Source organism: Camellia sinensis, chromosome 11 (assembly GCF_055761805.1).
Source record: "Camellia sinensis isolate YWXY chromosome 11, ASM5576180v1, whole genome shotgun sequence".
NCBI lineage: Eukaryota > Viridiplantae > Streptophyta > Magnoliopsida > Ericales > Theaceae > Camellia > Camellia sinensis.
The window spans coordinates 160,813,043-160,839,886 of record NC_138971.1 but is presented as its reverse complement, the minus strand read 5'-3'; the positions used below and the strand labels follow the sequence as shown (position 1 = coordinate 160,839,886).

General features: G+C 36.8%; 1 protein-coding gene and 1 long non-coding RNA gene across 2 annotated transcripts; one reads left to right on the top strand and one right to left on the bottom strand.

Moving 5' to 3' along the window:
* Positions 1 to 12,129: 12,129 nt before the first annotated feature.
* On the top strand, positions 12,130 to 13,927 carry LOC145802971 (uncharacterized). Its single transcript, XR_014344877.1, has 3 exons — positions 12,130 to 12,219; positions 12,333 to 12,397; positions 13,770 to 13,927. It is a non-coding gene; the product is annotated as an uncharacterized LOC145802971 (long non-coding RNA).
* Positions 13,928 to 25,508: 11,581 nt separating this feature from the next.
* On the bottom strand, positions 25,509 to 26,165 carry LOC114323373 (14 kDa proline-rich protein DC2.15). The gene has a single exon (XM_028270954.2). It carries the CDS (start codon positions 26,089 to 26,091, stop codon positions 25,657 to 25,659), a length of 435 nt encoding a protein of 144 aa, XP_028126755.2. The 5' UTR covers positions 26,092 to 26,165; the 3' UTR covers positions 25,509 to 25,656.
* Between the last annotated feature and the right edge of the window lie 679 nt (positions 26,166 to 26,844).

Below are 26,844 nucleotides of genomic sequence, written 5' to 3'. Positions count from 1 at the left end.
GAGCCAAATTCATTCCGGGCTACATTTACACCAAGCTACTAATCTGTCCGGTCAAAAATGTCTTTTCAGCCGCTGTTACTGAATCGTTTTCTATTCTCTGGACACGTGGCAAACTCTTACTGGCCCATCGTAGTTGTCACATCGCCCTCGTACCTCGCGAATTTTGAACAGTCCCGCCTTTTTTCCTTCCCTTTTTACAAAACAAACCCTTATGCTTCAAACTGCTTCATTTGCACTATTCATCTTCTCTCTTTTTCTTTGCTTGAACCTCCATTGCTGCCACTTTTGCACCTGTGAAGCTTGCATTTTCAACATCACCTTCGTGGTTTCAGACCTACATCCTTCCTTTTCCAATCTGTAAGTAACTCAATTCTTTTTTGCTTTCCGTTTGACTGGTTACATGTACTATTTGTATATACGTGTTTTCTCACAACACTTTTCAAAATAGTTTTCTCTGTAACGAGTAAGAACAACTTGAATAGTACCCATAACTACTGATTTTGTGAAAAAACTGAACTGGGACGTCTTAGATCCGAAATCATACTCCAACCGGACTAGGAAGTAGTTTGTAGTAGGTGCGAGCCTTAGCAAAACTAAACAACTGAGCTAGAACTTTATGAACACTTGATGTTTCAAGTAGGTGTAAGAACCTTTTGCTTTAATTAGCCGAGCTAGCGAATTAGATTAGGTTTGCACAATGCCGCACTAGAAAGCCACAATCACCGACCGAGCTAAAACTTGAGGCTAAACCAGCTTCCTTAGTAAAAATCGGACTAGAATGCTGCCCCAAAAGCTCCAACCACCTGTGAACTTCACATTTACTTAATCGGGGTAGAGTTCTTCGTTTAAACCGAGCTAAGAATGAATAGTAACCCACGAAGCCGGGCTAGGACTTCATTTATTTTGCCTTTGTTTCTTTTAGCACGGTCCAACAATCTGTGCCTAACACCTTTCTTTTTCACGTTGCAGACTCTGACTAGGTTGGCCAGGCACTCCCTTGCACGTCCAACTAAGATACCCATTATCTGCTTGGCGCCGAGCTAATACTCCAGGCTAATTTATACATAATTTAAATCCTTATGGGTAAATATAGGTTTTTAGTGAACTCACCAGGTGCTATGGCCGAGTTCCGAAGGGACTACCATATCCCTGATGATGTTCATCTCACTTAGCCGAACTAGATACCATACCCTGGGAAAACCCTGGCTTTGTTCCCTTTATACTTCTTTTCATTGTAGAAATCGGACTAAGATTCCCTGTACAGCCCATTCTATGCGAGTTCCTCAGACAAACCAACCTTTGCCCTACCCAACTTTCCACAAATTTATACCGCATAATAAATGGCATCACCGAGCTAAACCGCCGGGCTAGCCTTAACCTTGGTTTAGCCGAGCTTTTCCACCAATACTCCATAGGATCAAATGAAGATGGCTAGGTTTACTATTTAAGAATAAGGCGCCGGCGTGAAAAGATAATAAAAAATACCCCGGATAAGGATGTCAACGACGATGATTTTTTCTGGGTTTCTGAGAATTTTGAAGACCATGAGACCTAGATCCCAGGCGACCGAATAAACTGGGACAAATGAGTCGCCGGTATAATTACCTCGGCTTAGTTTTATGCTTTCTTTTACCTTGGTTTTCTTACGCTGAACCGCACTGACTGTTTTCTTTTTTACTTCTTGCAGATTTAAACTTTCTCAAGTCCCAGTACAGCTACCCCAACTTAAACACACTTCGCGCCGCACTGCGATATCCCACTAGAAGTTGGGCCAAACTACTGGATTTTGAACCGACCTACCGATATAGTAGCCGTAGGAAGACCAGAGTGACCGATTTCCTCCTTGAACCTTCGCCAGAGCCAGATCCATTCTTGCCTCAAATCAATCTCATCCCACTAACTACCGAACATGAAATGGCCAAGAAGAGAGTCATAAGAGCACTCCTCACCGAGACGAACCAGCCCGAGGTACCACAAGTCGGTCAAACCCAAGAGACCGTGGTAGCCCTGCCATTCCATCAACCTGAATCATCTCGGGCTCGCAAGCGCGCTCGGTCTTCCACTACCGAGCCATACCTCGTTGATGAGGAAAAAACTGTGCTTCCCCCAACCGAGGTACCGAGCCCACAACCTGAGAGCCCAGACCGAGCTAACTCTTCTGATTGGGCACTGAGATTAACACATCAGAACCGAGCCATCAGACAAACAGATTCAGTGGTGGCAGATAAAGATCACATGCTGGCCTTCAACCTGGCTAAGAGCGTGTGTCTGCCCCCTGATATGGATCACCATACCCACCTTACCGAGCTAAAAGTTATCCGCTCGGCCACCAAATCAATGGTACTGGTGAGTACTCTTTCCTTTGTTTTCCTGTTTTGTGCAACTGTTAGCTCGGTTCTCACTCAAAATTGCTTACCATATTTATGCAGGCCATGCAAAAGAACCAGATTGCTCATAAGCGTGTACTAGAGCTACGCAAAACAACAAGGCCAGCCTTGGTAGAGGCTGACAAGAAGACGGCCGAGCTAAACGAGGCCAAACAACAAATGGCCAAGCTACAATTTGAGGTCGCCTGCCTCACTGGCCTAGTTGACTTTGCCGAAGTGGACAAACAAAAAGCTCTGACCGAGCTGAAGGATCGCTATCTGCGTGAGCTTGCCACAGTTGAGCAAAACAAGAAGGTCGAAATAACTGAACTTGAGAAGAAGATTGGCGATGCGGAAGACCGTGGCTACAAACAAGGTGAGGCAACCTACATCTTGCAGTGCGAAGCTGCCAAGGATCTATTTTTCAAGTACGGGTGGAAAGCGACGGTGGAACAGTTCGGTCACGGTCTAGAGACTGAGGTTTTCCTGAACCCTCCATCGTACTTCATACCGAGCTGTATGGCGGAGTATGCAGCCGCCATTCAACAAAAATTCCTTGAATCTGAGGATGATGATGAAGAGAACGTGCCTAATAATGCCCCGGTCATCAATGATCCTAATATCCAGTCAGCTCGGGCAAAACCACTGGTGGAAGACCTGACAACTGAGCTACCAACTGAAACCGGGCTCCGAGTTGAACTGGATACTGATCTTGACAACCTGTTTGCTTGTCTTTGTATTTTTTTCTTTTTTTACTTTTGGAAAGAAAATTGTAACCGGGCTGAAATCCCACCCTTATGTAGCTCTTGATTTGCATTCTCAGTGAAATCGTCTCTTGTTTTCTTCAACTGTCTGTTCGGTTTACTTCTATGATATAATCTAAATGAAGTAAATTCTTTGGCCGAGATATTTTATCCCGGTCGTAACTTTGAAATCTAGCTAGCCATACCTGCCAACCTCTTCAGCCTAGATCCTTATCTCGGCTGAAGAACAATAAGTGTTGGTTTTTCCAGCCAACCTCTTCAACTTAGATCCTTATCTCGGTTGAAGAATGATAAGTGTTGGCTTTTCCAGCCAACCTCTTCAGCCTAGATCCTTATCTCAGCTGAAGAGAGCTCAAAGTTAGTTTTTCCTGCCAATCCTGAGTGAAGTGTTTGGTTATACCTGCCCAACGTCCTACAGCCTAGATCCTTATCCTGGGCTTAGGAGGGGTGTTGGTTATTCCAGCCAACTTCTAAGTTGGTTATTCCTGTCAACCTAGAGTGAAATGTTTGGTTATTCCTGCCAAACGTCCTGCAGCCTGGATCTTTATCCTGGGCTTAGAAAGGGTGTTAGTTTTTCTAGCCAATTTCTAAGTTGGTTATTCCTGCTAACCTAGAGTGAAGTGTTTCGTTATTTCAACCAAATGTCCTGCAGCCTGGATCTTTATCCTGGGCTTAGGAGGGGTGTTGGTTTTTCCAACCAACTTCTTTAGCACTGATCCTAATCTTATCTGAAGAGAGTGCAAAATTGGTTATTCCGGCCAACTATGCTTTTAGTGCGCCTAACTCACTAAAACAATCTTTTACAGAAGGAAACAACTATACTAAAAAGAAACTACTTGTTTTATTGAAGAAAAAAAAATTACAAATACTTGAAAGAAAAGCTAAAATAAAATAGTGTGAGATTGACAGTGTTCCATTGCCTGGGAATGGCTTTGCTGTCTTCATCTTCCAAGTGGTATGCCCATTTTCCTGCTAATCCAACCACCTTGTAAGGTCCTTCCCAATTAGGCCCTAACTTGCCATCTCCGGGTACCAAGGTGTTGCCCATCACTTTGCGCAGTACCCAATCTCCGATTTTGAATTGTCTTGGATGTACTGTTTTGTTATACTTTCTGGACAACTCTTGTTGGTATGAGGTGATGTGAACCAGCGCTTTTTCTCTTCTTTCTTCTGTAAGATCGAGCTCCAACGCTATGGCTTCTCCATTTAAGTCTGGGTCAAAATTTTCACTTCTGATGGTGGGGAGGCAAATTTCCAGTGGGATTACTACTTCCATGCCATAGGCTAAGGAGAATGGTGTTTCTCTAGTTGATCGTCGAGGTGTGGTACGGTAAGCCCATAAAACATGAGGAAGCTCCTCAGCCCACTTTCCTTTTGCTTTCTCTAACCTTTTTCTTCAATCCATCCAAGACAACTTTGTTTGATTCTTCTGCCTAGCCATTTGCTTGGGGGTATGCCGGTGTAGAGTTGTAAAATTCTATCTTGTACTCCTCACAAAAGCCTCTAAAAATTTTGCCGTTAAACTGAGTGCCGTTGTCTGATATTAGCGCATTGGGTATGCCAAACTGAGTGATTATATTTTGCCAGACGAACTTCTTCACATCTTTCTCCTTTATTGATGCTAGTGCTTCTGCTTCCACCCACTTTGTGAAGTAGTCTGGTGCTGCAAGGAAGAACTTTCTATTACCGGGTGCTGCTGGGAGTGGTCCTACTATGTCCAAGCCCCACATTGCGAAGGGCCACAGGCTAGTTAATGGTAGAAGCTCTTTGGCTGGCTGATGTATTTGGTGTGCAAACTTCTGACATTTCTCGCACTTCTTCGCATACTTCTCTTAATCTTCTTGCATATAAGGCCACCAATATCCCTGTGAAATTGCCTTGTAAACCAATGATCTTCCTCCATGGTGGCTTCCGCATATGCCTTCGTGAATCTCGAACAGGAATGCTTCGACCTTGCTGGGATGGACACACTTCTGGTAAGGTCCTGTGAAAGATTTCTTGTACAAGGCCATTGATGGGGAGAGCCAAAATTGCTGTGACTTTGCTCTTATCTTGTTGGCCTCCTTCTTCTCTTCGGGTAAAATGCAGTCTTTTAGGAACACTATGATGGGATCTATCTATGAAGGGCCTAGTTCGGCGCAATATACTTCTTCTACTTCGGGTTCTTCAATGCTTGGTCTGGGTAGGAAGTCGATCAGTAGTGGATGTGGGATAGATGTATCTGCCATTGAAGCAAAGCCTGCTAGTTCGTCTGCTCTGCTGTTTTCTTCTCTGCTAATCTGCTCGATCCGCACTACTTCGAACTTCACGATCTCTTTTCTGACTAACTCTTGGTACTTAGCCATCCTTTCATCCTTTGCTTCATAGTCACCTGAAATTTAGTTTACCACCAGCTGTGAGTCACTGTAAACCATTAGCTCGGTGGCCTTCATGTAGAGTGCTAATTTTAGTTCTGCTAGCAGCGCTTCATACTCCGCTTCGTTGTTTGATGCTGGGAAGCCAAGGTTGACTGCATGTTCCACTACTAGGCCATCTGGTGAGATGAGGACTATGCCGAGTCCTGCTCCGTGCCTGTTGGATGCTCCATCCACAAAGAGCTTCCATATCTCTCCAACGAATAGCTTCTAGCAGGTAGAGGGATCGGATGATGCCTTGGGGTCCTGAGTGTTGCTGGTGTTTTCTTCAAAGTCCACACTTACTGTTTGCTCCTCGCTATCTAATTGTACCAAGTCTTTATTTGTTGATGGGTTTTTGCTTGGTGCAGCATGGTTTGCTTCTCCCTCCGTTTGTTCACTCTGGTCTGTCCTGGGATGTATTAGGGGTTGCGCTATTCCGGCGCCACTTTCCATTCCTATTTCGGTTGTACCCGTTAAGTCAACTGGGCAGACGTGATGACTTCCTGGTGTGAATTCTACGACAAAGTCTGTCAAAGCTTGGGCTTTTATCGCTGTTCTCGGTTGAAACTTGATATCAAACTGTCCCAATTCTACTGCCCACTTCAAGATTTGCCTAGAAAAGTTCGTCTTCTCAAACAAAGTTTTTAATGGAAAAACTGTGAGGACAATTATGGTGTGGGCGTGAAAGTAGTGCGACAACTTCCTTGAAGCCATTATCAAGGCTAAGGCTACTTTTTCCAATGGTAAGTACTTGGTCTCTGCGCCCAGCAATGTCTTGCTGACATAAAAGATGGGCTGATGTTAGATTCCTTTCGCTCAGACCAACACTACGCTAATTGCGTGCTGCGAAACTGTCAGGTACAAAAATAGTTCTTCTCCAGGTATTGGGGTCACTAGCAATGGTGAAGAAGACATGTATTCCTTCAAACTTTCTATGGCGTAGTCACATTCTTCATCCCACTCAAACATGGCCTTTAATGCTTGAAAAAATGGTCGACATCTGTCTGGCAACCGACTTATGAACCGGTTTAGCGCGGTTGCCATATCGGTGAGATGCTGTACTTTTTTTACTGAGTTGGGCCCCTCTAGATCCTGAATTGCTTTGATCTGAGAAAAGTCTGCCTCTATACCTTGGTTGGTCACCAGGAAGCCTAGGAATTTGCCTAATCCTACACTGAACGCATACTTAGATGCATTACGGCGCAACTTGTGCATCTTTAGGATCTGAAACATTTGACCTGGGTCCCTGAGATGGTCTTTTTCATCCTTGCTCTTGACCACCATGTCATCTATATAAGCTTCCATTGTTCTGCCTAACAATGGCTCAAACATCTTGGTGACCGTCCGTTGGAATGTTGCCCCTGTGTTCTTTAGGCCAAAGGGCATGACCTTGTAGCCATACAGTCCTCTTGGCGTTGTAAAAGATGTGACCTCCTAGTCTGGTTCATACATAGCGATCTGATGGTAACCTCTGTACGCATCAAGAAAGCTAAGTCAATTGTGTCATGTCGTTAGGTCTACTAGTTGGTCTATCCGTGGTAGGGGAAAGCTGTCTTTTGAGCACGCCTTGTTGACTGTTTTATAGTTCACGTAGACACGCCATTTTCCATTCTTTTTTGGCACTACTACCGTATTGGATATCTATTTGGGATAGTGCACTTCTCTGATAGCTCCTGCCTCTAGAAGGTTTCCCACCTCTTCCACCACTTTCTCGGTGTGGTGGAGTGCCGATCTGTGAGTGCACTGTATGATTGGTCTTGTAGTTGGGTGGACATTCAATTGGTGACAGATGAAGTTTGGGTCAATGCCAAGCATGTCATACGGCGTCCAGGCAAACACTTCGATGTTAGAGGTCAAGAATTCCTTGACCTCTATTCTCTCAGTGCTGGACATAGATAAGCCAAGCAAAAAGAACTTTTCCGGGTCCTTTTCATCTATTCTTACCTGTACCAAGTCTTCCACTGCCTTCTGTTCAGCGGCTTTGCCAACATTCGCAAACAATTCATTGCTCTCAGGTTCTTCCACCATTTGAACAAACCCTTTGGCAGCTCGACTGCCATTTACTGTGACGAAGCACTGCTTGGACATAATTTGGTCTCCAAAGACCTCTTTAATTACTCCGGCTTCATTGGGGAACCACATTACTTGATGGTAGGTTGACGCTACCGATCGCATGGCATGCAGCCATGTCCTTCCTAAGATTATGTTGTAAGTGGAAGGGACTTTCAATACCCAGAATTCCACTTGTTTCGTCATGCTTCCTGCTCTGACTGGGAGGATTATCTTGCCAACTAGCCACTCTGGCATTAAGTTGAATCCGATCAGGGGAGATACGGCAGGTGCCAAGTCTTTGTCCTCCAGTTTTAACTATTTGAAGGTTTCGTAATACATTATCTCACATGAGCTCCATTGGTCAATCAAAATTCACTTGACGTCGTAATCCTTGATGCGGAGAGTGACGACCAGTGTGTCATTGTGAGGGCAATATATCCTTGCCAAGTCTCTGTCTGAAAAAGACATGACGTTCGTGGCCTCTATTTTTCCTTTTTTAATGGTAGGCTGCGCACTTAATACCTCCCTTAAGTGCTCAGCCTTCTTGATTATTCCCCTGAGCTCACATACTCGTTCAGGTTCGAATACCCCATGTATTACGTTTATCACGCCTTGAGGTGGGGCGTCGATCGGCGTTCCATCTGGATGCTCGTGGTATTGGGGGGTTGGTTGTGTCCCTCTTTCTATGTATTGGTCCAAGTGCCCAGCTACCACTAACTCCTCCAGGTGTTGTCTCAACGGCGTGTCATTTTCAATGCGGTGCCTTTTTTCCTTATGGAAGGTGCACCGGGATCTTTTGTCATAGTCCTTTTGTGCCTCTCCCAATTAAGCTGGCCATCTGACAAAAGGTTCATTGCGTATCTCACTGAGAATCCGATAGATCAGTTTTTGAACACCGTGGTAATGGCAGTGCAGACTCTCAACCACCTTTTATCGTGGTCCTCTCCGTTGTCCCGCTTGTCTCGCCCGTTTCTATTTGGACGTTCTACCGCATTGACTTTTGCCGTAGTTTTTTTATCTGGTATTGCGGTTGTACCAGACTTTGTTTTAGTACGGGCGCCATCCTCTTCCACCCGAATGTGCTGGTGTACCCTCTCCATTAAGGCTTCCATTGTGAGGGGTGGCGTCATGGTGATTGAGTCTCTCAACCTGTTTCTGACTGGAAGACCTTTTTTGTACTGTGCGATGGCGAGATTTGTGGGGCAATCTCCTATCTGGTTGATGGTCTCCCAATAACGACTGTTGTAGGATCTCAACGTCTCCTTGTCGCCCATGTCAATGGAGAGTAGCTGATCGATCTCTACTGGCGTCTTGGTATTCGTTCTGAACCTTGTCACGAACGCCTCCGATAATTGTGCCCAGGAGGCTATGTTGCCTTCTGGTAGCCTTTCAAACCAAGTTAAACCTGGGTAACCAAGGCTGGATGGGAATAGGATGCACATCAAAGCCTCGTTCCGCCGGTATACTGCTATGACCTGGCAAAAGTGACTTAGGTGCATGTAAGGGTCTGTCTTCTCCTCGTACGTCGTAAATTTAGGCTGGATAAAGCCTGAAGGTAATGGTGCGTTCTCAATCGTCGGAACGAACGGCGAGCTATGCAGCCTTGCCAATACTTTGTCTGTTGGTTCGTAAGCAAGGTGCAATATTGGCATTCCTACCACGACGCTTCCATGCGTCCGAGGAGCCAACCACTGAAGGGCTGAAACTCTGTGCGGGTTGCGTGCCCTGGCATCCTCCTTCCGTCGTGCCCTTTCTTCAAGCACAGTCCGTAAGTCGGACGATCTAGTCAACTCTGTTTGCCTGGATGATGTCTGGTGCATATGCGAGGGCCGATAGGTGCTTCCTTCAGTGTAAGACCTCAACGACGGGGGCTGTTACGCCGTCTCCCTCTTTTATCCCTCCGGGGGTTCTGTCGCTGGGGCTTTAAATATTCCATTGGAGGGATGGAAGGCAAACCTTCGTGCCTCCCACCTCCCTCTAGGGTTTGTCCGTCAATGGCGGACTGCGGCAAATCTTCATCGCACGCCATTGCGTCTAATCTAGCGAGGAAAACTTTGATCAAGAGGTTTTGTTCTGTCTGTGATTCCCACAGACGACACCAATTGTACGAGCAAGAAACAATATTTTCGTATAATCCTGTTCACCAAGCCTACGCTTCTCCAAACGTCGGTGCTTTACTCCCTAAAAACACAAACGTGAGCTAGCCGGCGGGTGTGTGCCGGATACCTCTCTGATGCCTAAGTCGGCAAAATAGACAAATAGACAAAAACTCTGTGTATTCGAGAATCAAAGTTGTGTTACCTCTCCATAGGTGATGTTGTGAGTTTTTATAGATTCCGCGTGGCACAATCCAAGTAAGACTCTTACTCCTCCATGTAAAGTCCTCCTAGGAATCACATTCCTGAAAGATAATGCTTCTCCTTCAACACCTCCCTCATTGCTTAAACCAAGTGAGATGGTTTTACCACGATTGGATGTCAATACGACCGAGATAACATGGCCATGCTAAAGTTGCAGACTAGACCGAGCTCCTACTAGCTCGGTTCTTCCTTTCACTGAGTGTACCTCAGTTTGACATATTCCAACTGGGTTGTCTGAAACCGCACTAACCACAACGAGCTTGGACCGAGCTAACCAATAGCAAGGTTCTGAAGAAAACTCAACATACTTCGGCACAATATGGTATGACCGAGCTAACTGTTACCGCTCTCTTGGACCAGGCTAACTTCTAGGCCCTTTTACTCAGTCCTTCTTACTGTAGCCCTCAGAATGGCCCATTACCCAGCTCGGACTAATTTACATATAAATTACCCTCTCATGTATGTAATTTTTTCAGCAAAAAAAATCATATAAACATGATTTTTTCTGAGAAGAGAAGGGGTTATTCTTGGGGCTCACCACTGGTCGCACTTAAATAATCTGTTTTTTTTTTTTTTTTTTTTAAAGCTTTGTGGGTAGAATATCTATGAAGAAAAGTTAGATTGATTTTATATTCATAGATACACGATTTTATTGTATTTGTCAATTTGACAAAAATTTAAGGAATTGATCATTTTAGATTGAAAATCAACCTCTGAATTATTTCAAAAAAAAAATGAATGATTTATTTTATCTTGATTTTAATCTAATTTCTACAGTTTTAAAAAAATTAAAGGTAAACTTCAAACAATTACAATTAAAATTACAAATTGTCATAACAGGCAAACAAGAGATACTACAAGTATAATTTACCTTTAAAATTAAATAAATAAATAAAATGTTGTCATTTATTTAATATTATAAAATCAGACTTAATTATTTAAAACTCAATAAGATTTTAATTCATATTTATTTTACACATAAATTGCACATTATACAAATTCAATCACATAATCGGATAAATTTAAAATAGATAAGGCAGGTGCATAGAAGTATTTTTTCAATTATTCTAAATTTGTAGGTAGCACACCACATCGTACACTACAACAAAATGCACATTTGGCGACTAAAAAAAATTTTGTCGCCAAAAGTTGTGGAATTGCCCACTAAAAATGTTTTTAGTCGGCAAAAGTACAGTATTTAGCTACTAATTTTTTTTAGTCGAGGTATATTGATTATTGGCAACTAAAAAAAATTTAGTCGCTAAAAATACTAGAATTGACGACAATAAAAATATTTTAGTCGTCGTACATCGAGTTTTGGCTACTAAAACAATTTAGTCGCCGAATAGAAAGTAAAAAAATTATTTTTTATCTTTGGCGACCAAACGTTTGGTCGCCAAAAACATATGTTCAGCAACAAAAAAATATTTTAGTCGCCGTATATTGAGTTTTGGTGACTAAACATTTAGTTGCCGAATGAAAAGTAAATTTTTTTTTTTTATCGTTGGTAACCTATCTTCAGCGACTAAAATTTAGTCAGCAAATGTGTTCAAAATTTTAGTGGGAAATATTTCATATTGGCGCCTAGATTTTTGCCCAAATCTATTAGTCTTCACAAGGTTCTTTCTCTCTCTTGCTCTCCCCTCTCTCTCTCTCTTTCTCTCTCTCTCTCTCTCTCTCTCTCACACACACACACACACACACACATAATCAATCACCACCGCTCCTCATCTCAGCATCGCACACGACCACACTGTCCGTCAATCTTCCACCGTTGAACATCGCCACCGCAGCTCACCATTGCCTCACCTCCCATCGACGTTCAAGTTATTCTCTGTCCTTTTCCGATTGAAGTTTTTGACTGATTTCGATACATGTAGATATAGTTATGTATATATATATTCGTTCAATTTTCTGTAGATTTCTTCGACATTGTGCTTGCTTTCTTTACCGATTGAAGTTTTTGACTGATTTCGACTCATATAGTTATGTATTTGGAGGCAATAGTCAGATGAAATACAACCTTTTTCACTTCGATTTTGGGATATATTTTGAAGTTCTGTTAAATGTCAATCAGGCTCTGTCTTGTCTATTTTCTTGGCCTAATGTGCTTTGCCCTTATCTATTTTCGAAGCACATTTTTAGAAAATTGACTTGCTTTTATTTTATTATTTTCATTTTTCGTTTATCTATTTATTCTTTAGACTTCAGAAATCTCAAAAAACAGAGCTATGTTGTTTCTAATAACAGCTTTTGCTGTTCTTCCAACGATCTCATTCAAGTAAGTAGTTCTTCATATTCTTTTTGGCAAAAATTTACATGCTCATCTTCTTAACTGTTTCTGTGTGATGATCAGATTGACCTTGCTTTACATGGTGTTTTGTTCTTGTGTAGTGTGTACAATGTTTGTAAGGGTGTTCAGGCAAGGAAAAGAAGCATGCTAGTAGGCTTTGGCAATGGTAAACCTGTTACTACTGAATGCTTCATCTGTGTTTTATTTTTATTTATTTTTCAAGTTGCTCAATGGATGTTGTCACTGTTTCTTGTCAGCTTTACCCATTTTTTGTGCTCTTGGTGGGAGTTGTGGTGTGGTATGTGACTGTCTTGGCTGTTTGTTTTTCACATGCTTAGCTTGAGGATCTTATTTGACCATATTTCTTTCATTCTGCTTCTTATGTCTTGTGTAGGGATTATTTGTCTCCATATGATATAACTGGAAACTATCCACATTTGGTTATAGTGGGAACTGGACTCGCATTTGGGTTTCTTGTTGTGAGATATTTGTCTTAATCCAATCCTTGAAGCTTGATATCTTTTGTCAATTTTAAACATTTTGATCTCTATTGCCCCATATCTAATTCATGGAGATTATAGTTGATTCACACAAGGGAAAGTTACATGAGTGGTGAGATATCTGTCTTAATCCAATCCTTCAAGCTTGATGTCTTTTGTCAATTTTATACACTTTGATCTCTATTGCTCTATATCTAATTCATATAGATTATACTTGATTCACGCAAGGGAAGGTTACATGAGTGGTGAGATATTTGTCTTAATCCAATCCTTCAAGCTTGATGTCTTTTGTCAATTTTAAACATTTTGATCTCTATTGCTCTATATCTAATTCGTGGAAATTATAGTTGATTCACACAAGGGAAGGTTACATGAGTAGTCAATCAACATTTTTATTCACACAAAAGTGGATTTCTTTTGATTCTAACCTCTATTTTTATACTTGGCATCCTGAGCTTTTTGCTATTCATACGAAATCTTAGATGTTTGTTTAAAGGTGAAGGAAATGAAGTACAATAAAATTAAATTGAACAAATACAATTGGGTTGGTTCTATTATTTGGGACACTTTTTGCAGAAAGTAAACCCTAGAATTTGTAACTGAAGTGCATTGCACCACAATATTTGGAACACTTTTTGCATCTATTAATAATGTTTGCTAGTGTGCCTCTGTCTACTTATTTTTCATTGTCTTCCTGCTACTTTGGACATCCAAATGGATGAAGTTTAAATTTCTGTGCAAAAGATACCACATATAAGCATTTAAAAAAACCAAAGAAAAAAATACTTCAATGATTACTAAAACTTTTGTTAGCAATTATATTTTCTTCTAACCTTGTCCTGTTGTTTGTTTATTGTATTTGATTTGCTACGCTTCATGTTTTCCCAATGTGCCCTTGTGCAGAAAACTAATGATTTATTTGAAAATATTAATTATATTCGAGTTTTATATGTTTATTTTTTTTTATAATTTTAAATATGCCAATATTCAGTTAATACTAATGATTAATTTTATTTTTACAGATGATTTTTGACGTAGATGGTTTGGAGGACTAAATGTATATGCAAAAGTTGTCATCCTTGTACCATATCCCACACTTGCAGTGGATTTTACTTATTGGTGATTGGTACAAAACTAGCCATAAGGTGAGGAAATTTATATTTTAATGTGTATATCTGAAATTTTTTGAAAATAATGGCATTAGCAGTGTGCATTTGTTAAATAATTAGGAATACATTATTTTAGATAATGTTTGTGTTCTAAAACCAATTCAACAATTTTTTTTAAAGATAATGAAAATATTATCCCAGAAGTATGTCTCCTTTTCTAATACTAGTGAGTCAATTTATACAAGCTAATGGTGCATGTTTTGGTAAATTTGTTTGATAGATGCCAGATCATTCGCATAAGCTTTTGGATCTCATTGTAGGCTATATAATATATGATGGTTTGATCTTGCAAGATTAAATTTTTGTGGGTTGTTGGTTGAGGCCAATTTTGTTTCTTGAGAATGTAAAGGATGAAATTCTAATTAAATGACAATGGAATGGGAATTTGGGAAATTGCTTTATGCTATATAACTTGCAATGACTTCTTCTGATGTAGAACCATAGGGTATGGAATTAAATCTTGTATTATATCTGTTATAGTGTCTGGTTTATACGCTAGCTTGTAATTTAGATTTGGAATATAATCAATCGCATAAAGCTCTGTATCTCTTTATGGATTATAATATAATGTGATTTATCTTATCAGTTTAATATTTTATGAAATGTTGCGGGAAGTTCCTTTTGTTTCTTAAAGTTTGAAAGTATTAAAATGATGATATTAAGAAATTGGCATGGCATGGCATGAGAATCAGGGTATTTTTTTTAGTCGCCAAGGGTGCATTTTGTTGTAGTGTCCTCTTCCTCCTTGTTCTTGCCCTTTTCCCGTGACCTTAACCACTGACGGAGCCCCTGTGTTCGGAGGAGAGATGATCTCGCTGACGGCGAATGATGCAAGATAGGTAAAGGATTAGATCGAGGCCAACGAACTTCATATGCACGACAATGTCCTTCGTAAGGGCATTAACCCTCACAGCTCTAAGATCTTATTCAATCAGTAACCTCTCTCTCTCTCTCTTTCAATTTGTCTATGTATGTATTGGATTTTTGGAAATCTACACTTGTCAAGCTCTTCATTGAAAAGAAATGGTGAATTTAGGTTTTGGATTTTTAGAGATGTTATATTATGGCCTATAGATTTTAGGTTTTGGATTCTAATTTGGTCTACATTCTAATTTCGATGTTTTGGACTTCTATTTGTGTTTCTTAATCAAACATTGAATCTAATTGCATTAACTTCTCCAGTTTTTTTTTATTTATTTAAATTTTACGTACATACTAGTGAATATTTGTGAATGTATGGCTGTTCTGGTTCAAGATTGACAAGTTATGGACTTTTAAAGTATCTCCATCACCCACGGAAGCTCGATCGGCGGCTCCTTCATCACCCACAGAGTGCACGGGTGTGTGTGTGTGCTGGGAGCTCAAGAGGTGATGTAGATCCCTTTGACTCAAGAGATTATCATCAATTAAGAACTTTAGATAAGGATTACATGCATGATTCTTGTAGATTAATTATCTAATAATTAAAATCAGGAAATGATTAGGCTAAATTTCATGTAATTGGAAAGAAATTAGATTTAATTTGCATGTCATATAGGTAAATTAGAAAGAGGATGAATAAATTGAATTAGGTTTAAAATTAATGAAAAGTTGTTTGGGAGAAAGATTTGGGAAACTTTGTTTATGACATTACCTAGTGTTGCTTTTGTGATTGTTTATCTCTCTCTTTCTCGGAAAAAATGTGTGCTCAAACAATGTGCACATGCAATCACGTATTGTAGGTTTCTATTTGAATGCATGTCTGTGTCAATTATGTTATTAAGCTGAAAATTTTGTTCCCAACTTCTTATTGATCAATGTTAGGAAGAGATAAGCTCTGTGGTAGACAACCAGGTAATGACTAGTTTTGGAAAGGTGTTCAATTAGAATTTTCTTCAAGTAACTTGTAATGCTAGTGCTATTTCTGAGGATCGCCTTTATGTTTTTGCGGATGGTGCAGTGTTGTTCAGTGTTTGCTTTTTTATTTTATTTTATTATTATTAAATATATACTTTCTTTCTCACTTTTTTATATATATATATATATATATATATTTGGGGGGATGCTTGTATAGTTTCGGATTGTTCTCTTCATTAGGAGTCCTTGATTTCGTCTTGGAGAGGGTGGTATTATGGTTAGGTTAAGCCGCTCTAAGTACTCGTGGCAACTCTCTTGAGGTCTCTTTCTATTATTGATGTTTTGTTAAAGTGCTTGTATTGTAATCCTTTTCACCCATCAATAATAGTTCTTTTTGCTGATAAAAAAAATGTTTGCCTATCATTTTAGAGTATTTCAAGATGAGCCATTGTTTCTGTGTGTGATCTAAAGCAGGATTTTTGGCGCAGAGTTGGTTTCATAGTTGTGAAGAACTCTTACTAGGTATGTATCGAATAGTTGCTCTTATGTGCAAAAATTTATTGAGAACTAGGGTTATGTGTTTCTGTAGACGCATGTTGCTTGTTAAGAAAAGTGCTAAAACGTCAGGTAGTGTATATGTACATTGTAGAGCATGCTCTTTTTTTTTTTTTTAAATCTTCATGGGGCTTCCTCACCTGTTTGATTTTTGATCTTTTTCATGTTATATGAGGTCCCATAGGGAATGCATGTTGGGGTTTACCATAACTTTTAACATTGTTGGTGCAGAGCCTTTGTTCCAAAATTTGTCCATTTGTTTCAAAAACAGTCAAAGTTGTATTTATAAGTGTTTTGAGATAGGACGATAGAAGAATTAGAGACAAGATCCTAGAATGATATTGCCTGTGAATGTAGTGCCAACATTATTAAATATGGGCACATTCTTTATTTTTTGGTTCGATTTGTTTTACTGATTTTTATTGAATTTCATTATAATATCATTTATGAATAAAAAAAATAGGTTCAACAAGATTTAGAATTCTAGGCATACATATAGTCATAACTTAAAGAAGGGCACATGACGGAATAACTGGTTTTACATTGGATAGAAGTATCGTTTGGAAATTCACATTGGTGTAGTTCTTATGATACAATTCTATCAGTAGGTCTGCCAAATCGGGTGCTATAAATGTTGTTTGCATTCTGGAAATTTGAAGTTGGTTGTGTGTCTGTTCAATAACAATGACTAAATGGTCCTTCTAGTTTACACATGATCTTTTTTTCATTCAAAATTTTAACAGAAGCATCTACTGTATTCTCATTTACAAGAACTCAAGCTTTGCAACTAAGAGAATCTCCAGTGAGATGCTATAATTGTTGCTGTTGTTAAATTATAACAACTCCCCTAAAAAAATCCTTCTCTAGTGGGTTTCCAGAAGGACTGCCAAACTGAAACTAGGAAGTCAGAAAATGTCACGACCCAAACCCGCCCCTATAGGTTTAGCGTTGTAACTGGTCAGTAATCCGTGATTACCGAAGGCCTGTTTAACAATGATAACAATATTTCACTATAAAAGGGCTGGCGGGAGCCAAGCAATAATAATATACATCGTCCAATGAGCTGTGACGACCTGAATGGAAATAAATTTTTACACACATAGCCATATTCATAACCATTTATACCAAAAATACATATACAAGATAGCATGTAAGCTAGGGACATAATCCTATCATCAAAAACTGTATAACCAAAAATCTTAGACATTCTTTACACTTAGCAAAAGGGTGGATTTGAATCACCCAAAAAGCCTTGACTCGTGCAAGTTCGGAACCTCGTTATGAGGCACAATGGCTAGCTTGACAAAATGTGAGTTCGGGTTGGTGCCTCTAGCTTTGATCCAGTGTCTAGCCACCTACATATATATATATATATATATATAGTAAACTATGAGCTATAGCCCAGTGAATAACAAATGTGTAAAGAGTTTAAAAATGATGTCCTTCAATTTTTGAAACAATTGATTAGCATTAATACATTTTCAATCAATATCATTTGTCGATCTATCATTCGATTCAATCATTTCAATCAATCGATAAGTATATAAGTCATACGTGGTACATCCAATAGCAACGATACACTTGGTCTTAAAAGACCGAACAATCAATTGAGGACCATTATATAACAATAATAGTTCCAAGATTTGGAACTGACAGAGATAACAATAGTGATATCAATAACAATAACAATAACAATACGCTATAGATGCCACAAATACAATTTAAAAGAGGATCATCATTCAATCGATACAAAATAACCATTTAGAAACAATATCATTTATCATTCGGAAAATAAGTACAATTTGAACATATTTTTACAACATTGTTACTCACAGTGGGCTCCTTGATACGCGAACGATAAGGCACTAAGCTATGGTGTCCAACCTAACAAACAAATTCAAGCATAACAGTTCAATTATATCCATGCCGGATTCAATCACTTCTATTTTTATTCGCTTCGTTATTATTTAGTCAATTTCTATTCATTATTCATTTATTCGGTTCTAACTTTCATTCTCTCACACATGAGATGCAATGCACATGAAATACACTTTAAAACCATGTAAACAGAGGCCCAGAAAGTAGAAAAGAGAAGCGAAAAGCAAACCGGGACTGCCCTGTTAGCCGCAAGTGCGGTTGCCTTGGTCGCTCGTGCGGTGGCTTGGCCGCACGTGCGGTGGACTTGGCCACATCAGTGGCGGTCAAGCAGTGTGCACCCTTGGGCTAATGAAGGTGGGCCGCTCGTGCGGGGGCCCAATCCGCTCGAAATGGTGAAATGGTGTTAAAAAATCTGCCAAGTTTTGGGGTTTATGTTTCTTAAAACCACTTCCATTTCCATACAATTCAAGCCTTAGAACCTTACATAAACATGATAAATAAACAATCTTTACTTCATTTGAAATCAAAAGACATTCGTTTCAAACTCAAAACCCCTGCAATGAAGTCAAACTTTTGAATTTGCCATTTACGTGCATTAAACTTACAAGTTGAGCTCTCATCCTCAATTCTCATGAAATTTCCCCTCCCCCCCCCCCTCTCCCATTTGAAGAACCATACATGAATTTAAATGTGTGAATACAATCTTCATGAAAATCATGCCTTGCACGTATCTATATGAATTTAATTTGTGGAGTTCTTCTTTAGCAAAACATGCATGACTCAAACTCTTCATATTATGAACAAACCTTCTACTTGGACTTCAATTCATCCTAAATTAAGCTTTAATCATTAAAGATGATGGATAACAAGCCTCTATATCAAGAAATTAGAAAGAAAAATGCTTACCTTACTTGTTGATTTCTAAAAATCTAAGGCAATTCCTATCTTCCTCTTAAGTTCTTCCTCTACCTCTTTCTTCTCTTCCTATTTCTTCCTACAGCAGTTTGTTGATATCTCAAGTCTCTCTCTCTCTCTTCTCTTTCTACGTGGAAGTCTATCCAAGTGCAAGAAGGCCAACACTACACTTCTCTCCTTTGTTCAATTGGTAAGTGTAATGCATTAAACTTAAATTAATTAGATTAAATAGCTTAAAATCAATTTGACTCAAATTAACTTAATCTCATCATCTTATAATCTTAATTACACTAAATTAAATTATGCCAAGGTGAATTACGCCCTAATTCCCACCCAATTTTCTTAATTTTAGTTTATTAAAATTAGCGAATCAGACAGGTTAAATTCATTCCTTTACGTATTTGTTCACAATAACACTACAATACCAATCAATGCAAACATATACCATATGACACATAATTCACATAACACATAATTACATAATTAACAATAAGCATATAATTAACTTAATTAATTTCCTTAATTAAGGAGGTGGGTGTCACAGAAAAACACCTAGCAATTGAAATTGATGGCTAGGATTCACTTGAGGTTTGGTGATACAACAAAAACTTTAAACACACGCCATAGATTTATTTTAAAGACAGTGGATGATAAGGACCTTGATCAATTCATGAGTGTGAAAATAGGACAATTTTGGTGAAGGTTCAAGTTTGAACCTAAGTTATCATGCTTTTCATTTTGGGGGAATTTCATTTAATGCAAATTAAAAAATATCTATTTACATATTAATGTTAAACGCTATAACATTAAAAGATAATTTTACATACTTTCTCATGTATCTGAAATTATTTTTTAAACTTATTTCCCCTTTTATTTTGTGCTTTGATGATATTTGCATGAGTTAGAACTGGTATTGAATATAATTTATGATGGAATTTAGGTTTACTTATTTATGAATGGCTATTGTGGCAGCAACAAGATGAATCGTTTTTTTGGTAAACTAATTATTTAGACTCTTGGAGGTTGTGAAACTATAATGCCTTCATTGTTCAAGATTTGTGAAAATGCAAACTGCCAAAAATAACAAAATTTGATGAAAACTGCTGATGGATTTTGATTTTGAAACAATTAGAATCATATTTTATACTGGTGAGAAAAGAAAATTTTGGAAACATTGCATGTAATTGTCAAACTAGAGTTTACTAGGCAGCCATGAGGTTCAATTTGGAGGTTGTATAAATTTTTAACAAAACAAAAACATTAAAATGATCTTGATGGGATTATATGCAAAGTATAATATATCTAAATTATTAATTTTATAATTTTTATAATTTGAAACGTTAATTATATTGAATAAGTACTAATGGTTAATTTTTTTTTTCTTTTCTTACAGATTGCTTTTGCGTGGGCTATTGTGGATGTGTACGAAGAGCATTTGTTTTATATATGGAAGACATTTATTTTGAAACAATCCTCTATTTTGGAAATCCAGTGTTTTTATATGTAATATTTAATTAAGATGGATTACACTTGGTTTGTATGGATTTATATGATATTTGAAATATCATGTTACAAGTTAAAGTTTTTGAATAATTGACAATGAAATAGATATTATTGATAATGGATTTAGATTATAATTGATATATATATTATTCTGTATATGTACAGGTTACAGGTTGCATTGATAATGAAATGTATATAATTTATAAATGAATGAAAAATACGCAATTTGTGCATTTTAAAAAAATTAATAAATAGAGCTTGAGCTTTTGGCAACTAAACATTTAGTAGCTAAAAAAAAAAGAACTTATTGGCGACTAAATAGTTAGTAGCCAAAAAAAAAAAAAGAAAGTTTTTGGCGACTAAAAAATTAGTAGCCAAAAAAGAGTGTCACATTTTTATTGGTAGCCAAAAAAGAATGTCACATTTTTAGCGACTAAAAAATTGGTAGCTAAAAAACTTAAGACGGAAAATATTTTCTCTTTGGCAACTAAATATTCTCTTTTGGACAACTAAATTTTTAGTCGCCAATTTGTGACTTTCGGTGACCAAAAAAAAATTAGTCACCAATACTTTTCCCGACAATCATCTAGCGACAAACCTGGGGACTAAAAAATTTAATCGGCAAAAATCTTCGGCGCCTAAAAAATGACTTTTATCGACTTTAATCTCCAAAAGTATAATTTGTTGTAGTGGTAATTCTCTTCTTCGGCGGACCAGATGAAAGAGAAGCACTATCATACGCATGGAGGATGTCCGACCACCCCACAATCAACCTAACCGTAATGCGCTTCATTCCGGCGACGACGCAATTGAATCAACCATCAAAACCAAACACACTGAATTTTCGTTTCTAAAACTAAGAATGATGAAGTAAAAAAAATGTGAAAAATATTTGGAACACTTAATTTATCATTTTTAAAAACATTTTTAATGATTTGTTTGACAAGTGTCAAATTTTTTAATTACCAAATATTCTATCATATTAGGGGTCATTTAGAAGTAATAAATTAAGTTGATGTAGCATTGTTGAAATATATATATATATATATATATATATATATATATATAATTATTCTTAAAATTAATTTTCTGAAAAAAAAGAAATTAAAAAAAAATCTCACAATTTGACCATAATAATAAAATAAATTTTTAATTTTATCAATTTAAAATTTTAATTTACCTATCTATTTCAGTTAAGGGAAATTGACTCAAAAAAAATAATATTTTAATCATTAAATTCAATATAAGTTTACATAAAATCTCCTTTCTTTCGTTAAACTCAATAATTTAAATATTTTTTTCTCTGTCGGTTACTTAACGAAAATATGATAATTATTTAGATTGAAATCAAACCAAAATGGTAGGGTTTAAATTCATAAATTAAAATTTTAGAAATTTTTTTTATTACAATGGTTAAATTCTGAATTTTTTTTTTCTTTTGGTGTGTAATTTTTTCTACAAAAAAATCATATAAACATAAATTAAAACAAAAATAGAAAATTTAGTTTGTAAGTATGAGAAGAGACGGGGTTATTCTTGGGGCCACCACTGGTCTTACTCAAATAATCTGAATATTTTGTTGTAAAGCTTTGCGTGGAATGTTTATGATGAAAAATTAGATTGATTTGATATTTATAACTACACGATTTTATTGTATTTTGTAATTTGACAAAAATTAAAGGAATTGAACATTTAAAATTGGACATCAACCTCCCAATTATTTCAAAAAAAAAAAAAATGATTAATTTATTTTATCTATTGATTTTAATCTAATTTAAAAAAATTAAAGGTAAAATTCAAATAATTACAATTAAAATTACCAAATTGTCATAATAGGCAAACCAGAGATACTAAAGTATAATTTACCTTTAAAATTAAATAAATAAACAAAATGTTGTCATTTATTTGGTAATATAGCACTTTTGAATTTGAGTAATATTATAACAAAAATGCTAGATGTCCTAAAAATTCTACCAAAAGTTTTACCAAATGTCTCACATGGGTGTACATGGGACCCACATTGTGTGGGTCCACACCCATGTGAGACCTTTGGTAAAATTTTTAATAGAATATTTAGGGTCTCTAGCATTACTCATATTATAAATTTAGATTTAATTATTTAAAACTTAATCAGATTTTAATTCATATTTATCGTAGTTCTCTTCTTCGGCGGACCAGACGACAGAGAAGCACTATCGTACGGATGGAGGATGTCCGACCACCCCGCAATCAACCTAACCGTAATGCGCTTCATCCCCGGCGACGACGCAATCGAATCAACCATCGAACCCAACCGCGAACCCAACGACCCTCGAATCCTCACAGTCGTCACAGACAACGACCGAGAAAAACAACTCGACGAAGACTACGTGAACGAGTTCCGAGCCCGAACAGCCAACGACGAATCTATAATCTACGCCGAACGTGTCGTAAACAACGGCGAAGAGACCGTGGCGGCGATAAGATCGGTGGACACAATAAATGACCTCTTCATAGTCGGTAGAGGTCAGGGCATGATATCGCCGCTCACGGCGGGGTTGACGGACTGGAGTGAGTGCCCGGAGCTGGGAGCGATCGGGGATTTGTTGGCGTCGTCGGATTTTGCGGCGGCAGTGTCGGTGTTGGTGGTGCAACAGTATGTTGGAATGGGGCATATGGATGGGGTTGGAACTCCGGATAGTCCCAGCCATGAGAATGAGAATTATGGTAATTTTAGTGTACAGATGAACCGGCGGCAGCAGCAGCCGCCCCGCGGGCCGGTTTCGTTTAATTCGTAAAAATATTATTTTGAATGATGTACAGTTATATATTTAACAGTATCGATTCTTATATCAGTTAATATTGAAAATTTTTAAATTTTGATAGTATCAATTATTTGTCATAGACCAAAATTTGCATGTCATTTGTGTTTGATATTTTTTAGGCTTTGTTGGCTATTTCAGTTGAGAGTAAAAAAGATATAAAAAATAAAATAGACTAAATAAGTCATTAAAATAAAATGATATATTTAAATTATAATCATTTTTACTTTTTATTTTACAAAAGTCAAAATAAATTTATCAAATGAATTTTTTAATCCCAAGTTAAAAAGATTTCAACTCCAAAAATTTAACTAAAACAGTTTTTTTTGCCAAACGTGGACTTAGTAATGGTCCACAGAACAATGCCATGAGCCACATTTTTTAAGAAATCATAGAAAAATGTTGATTAAAACAAAGCTAATGTTGTAAATGATAACTTATGTATTTGGTTCATTAGAATAAATTGAAATAGAATGGAGTGATTATTTTTTGGACTCTCATATATAGATGACCATTGTGTTAAAAGGATGAATGATTACTTTATTTGCAATATATTTTGTCATTATTTTTTAATCAATCAAACATTGAAGTAAATATTTTAATAAATGAGCATTCCATTCCGTTTCACTCTAATGAACCAAACACTATCTTATCTTTTTGAAAAAATATTCCGTGTGTTTCGTTTCAATTTTCTAAAAATTGAGGGTGTGTTTGGTTTGTGTTTGTAGAGTAGTTTTTGAGATAAAAAGTACGAAGAGTTTTTGTTTTTTTATTTTTTTATTTTTAGTGAATATTTTTAAAATTCTAAGCAGTTTTTTACTTTTTTAAATGCACCTTACTTAGATATATCGAAAAAATAAAATATTTGTAAAAAAATATTTTAAAAAATCAATAAATACACAATAATACAAAAAAATATACTGGATTCTCATTTTTTAAAATTTTTTTTTTTGGTATTCAGTGAATTTTCTAAATATTTTTTTCACAAATATTATACTTTTAAAGTGTATTTATGTTAGGTATATTTAAAAATTAAAAAACTTAATTAGAATATTAAAAAATATAAGTAAAAATAAAAAAATACGAAAAATAAAAAATTTTAATTTTCTAAAAAATAAATCCTGAAAATTGAAACCAAATAAGGAGATTGACTCAATATCCTACAGGTCTTGAGCACTGCTTGTCGAAGATTGATTGATCTATGTGTGTTTTTCCTAAATTTTCTATCAATAATGCTATATTTTTTTTTTAATTTATCACTTTTAAATAATTATTAGTGATGTGATATTGAGATTTGACCCCACATAATAAAATGTTTAATAAATTAAAATTTAACACTTGTCAAATACAAATTATATTTTTTAAAAATGATAAATTACATATCGCAGGTGTTTCTCGTATTTCTATCTCTCTATCTAAACATTGGATGGGATCATTTGTCTCCCCACATAATGGAAGGCATCTTTTGTCCTTAATAAAAAAAAATGGTCAGTTTTGTTCTCTTGCTCTGATCTTGAAATTTTCAAGATTCATGATAAGACAGGAGAATATTAATTTTAAAATTCTTATAATTTAAAATTCTCACATATTATGTGATTGAAAGTATATTAATTTTATTTACCATTTCATGCACAATTATTAGAAATAAACGAGCTCATGTGGTGCACCAACAAGTATGGAATTTTTTAATGAGTAATCTTCTAACTCTTATTTTCACTGTAAATGCTAAGTTTATAAAATTTTCATGTAAAATACTCATAAAAAAGTTTGAAAATTATATTTTCACAATTATGAATAAGCTTATAGTGATAGATTTTTTATTTTGTTGAATCGATGTAAGTAAGCTATATTATTCGCTATATGAAATTCCTTATATATATATAGTTATTTCACAAGTCAATCCCACATCTTGTGCATATGAATGAGAAATGGAAATTGCAAGACAATAATTTTTCTTAGGAAAATGTCTCGTAGCTCAAATTTTGTGGCTCAAAAGTGGCTCAAATGGCCAAAACGACGTCGTTTTGGCCATTTTTATGTTATTCTGTACTCAAAACGACGTCGTTTTGGCCATTTGAGCCACTTTTGAGCCACAAAATTTGAGCTACGTAGCATTGTCGTTTTTCTTATAGTGATGGGATCAACCCTTCCAATAGAACCCATTACACATTGCTTACATTTTTTCCTTTGAAGAAATTATTCATTCCAATACCCATAATTAGTTATTGTAAATACAATACATTGTGAGAGAAATAAACAAAAGCAGCTCTAAGCACATTGGAAGCCAGTGGGGACTTTCTTTCCACAGTAATTCAGCAACAAGCCCAAAGAAACAGGAACATCAAGATTAATCCCCAAGGTATTAGCTTTAATGGCAGTGCAAAGGCAAATAGCAGCTTCAAGATCAGCAAGTCCCCCAATGAGGGAGCAGCAAGGAGTCTTCGCCGGGGTTCCGACGACTAGGTGCACCAAATCATTGAGCAAGTTGGCACACACACCCAACTTAAGGGTGTCTGTAGGGCAAGTGGCCTTGGCTGGTGGAGGAGATGGGTAGTGGTTTGGAGGAGGAGATGGGTAGTGGTGGTGGCTGGGTGTTTTTGATGGTGGTGGTGGGCATGGGACATAATTGGAACTGACTAGAGTGAAGAAGAGGAGGTTGAGGGTGAGGAGGAGAGTAGTTGAAGCTAGTGCCTTTGAAGCCATTTCAATGACACCAAAAAGTCTTGAATGGTTTGGGAAATTAGGCTGTGTGCGCTTTCGAGAGAATGTTGGGTGTGATGGAAATGGTGAAGTGCGTTAGGCTTTTATAGATGGAAATAATGACATATCCTTTTTTGTTTTTTTTTTAAATGGGTAATATTAAAAAATTTCTAAATATTATCTAACATTGTTAACGTGATACTTCTAATCAATGACGTAATGTGTACTCATTTTTATTAAGTAGCAGTTGAGAAATAAAAGATTGCCGAACTACTATGCTTTGCAATTTTTTATTTGTCAAGAATACTACGTAAACAATTTATTGTGACACTCTAATACTGTTAATAACCTCTTTTTTATTTAAAGAAATTTATATGTCCCTATTTTTTTGTCACTATTTTGTATTATCTGCTATGTGGATACTTTTGATTGGTTCCTTCATTTTGAGATAATTGTAAAACAGTTAATGAAGCAAATAGGTGATATTAAGCAGCCTTTTTTTATGAAGTGAATGTAAAAAAAATGATAATAAAATTGCTATGCAATTATAAAAAAAAATTACTCATTAAAATAATTAAAAATTAAATATATGGTATAAATTTAAACTTGATATAATGTGGATATACTCATAATAAAATTGATTTACGAGAATATCTGTTTTATTTATTTATTTATTTTGGAAATATTGTTGGAAAAATTATAGAGACAGCCATGTGAGCAGAGTGGATTGGAAATCTGGGATATGCTAAACAAGTC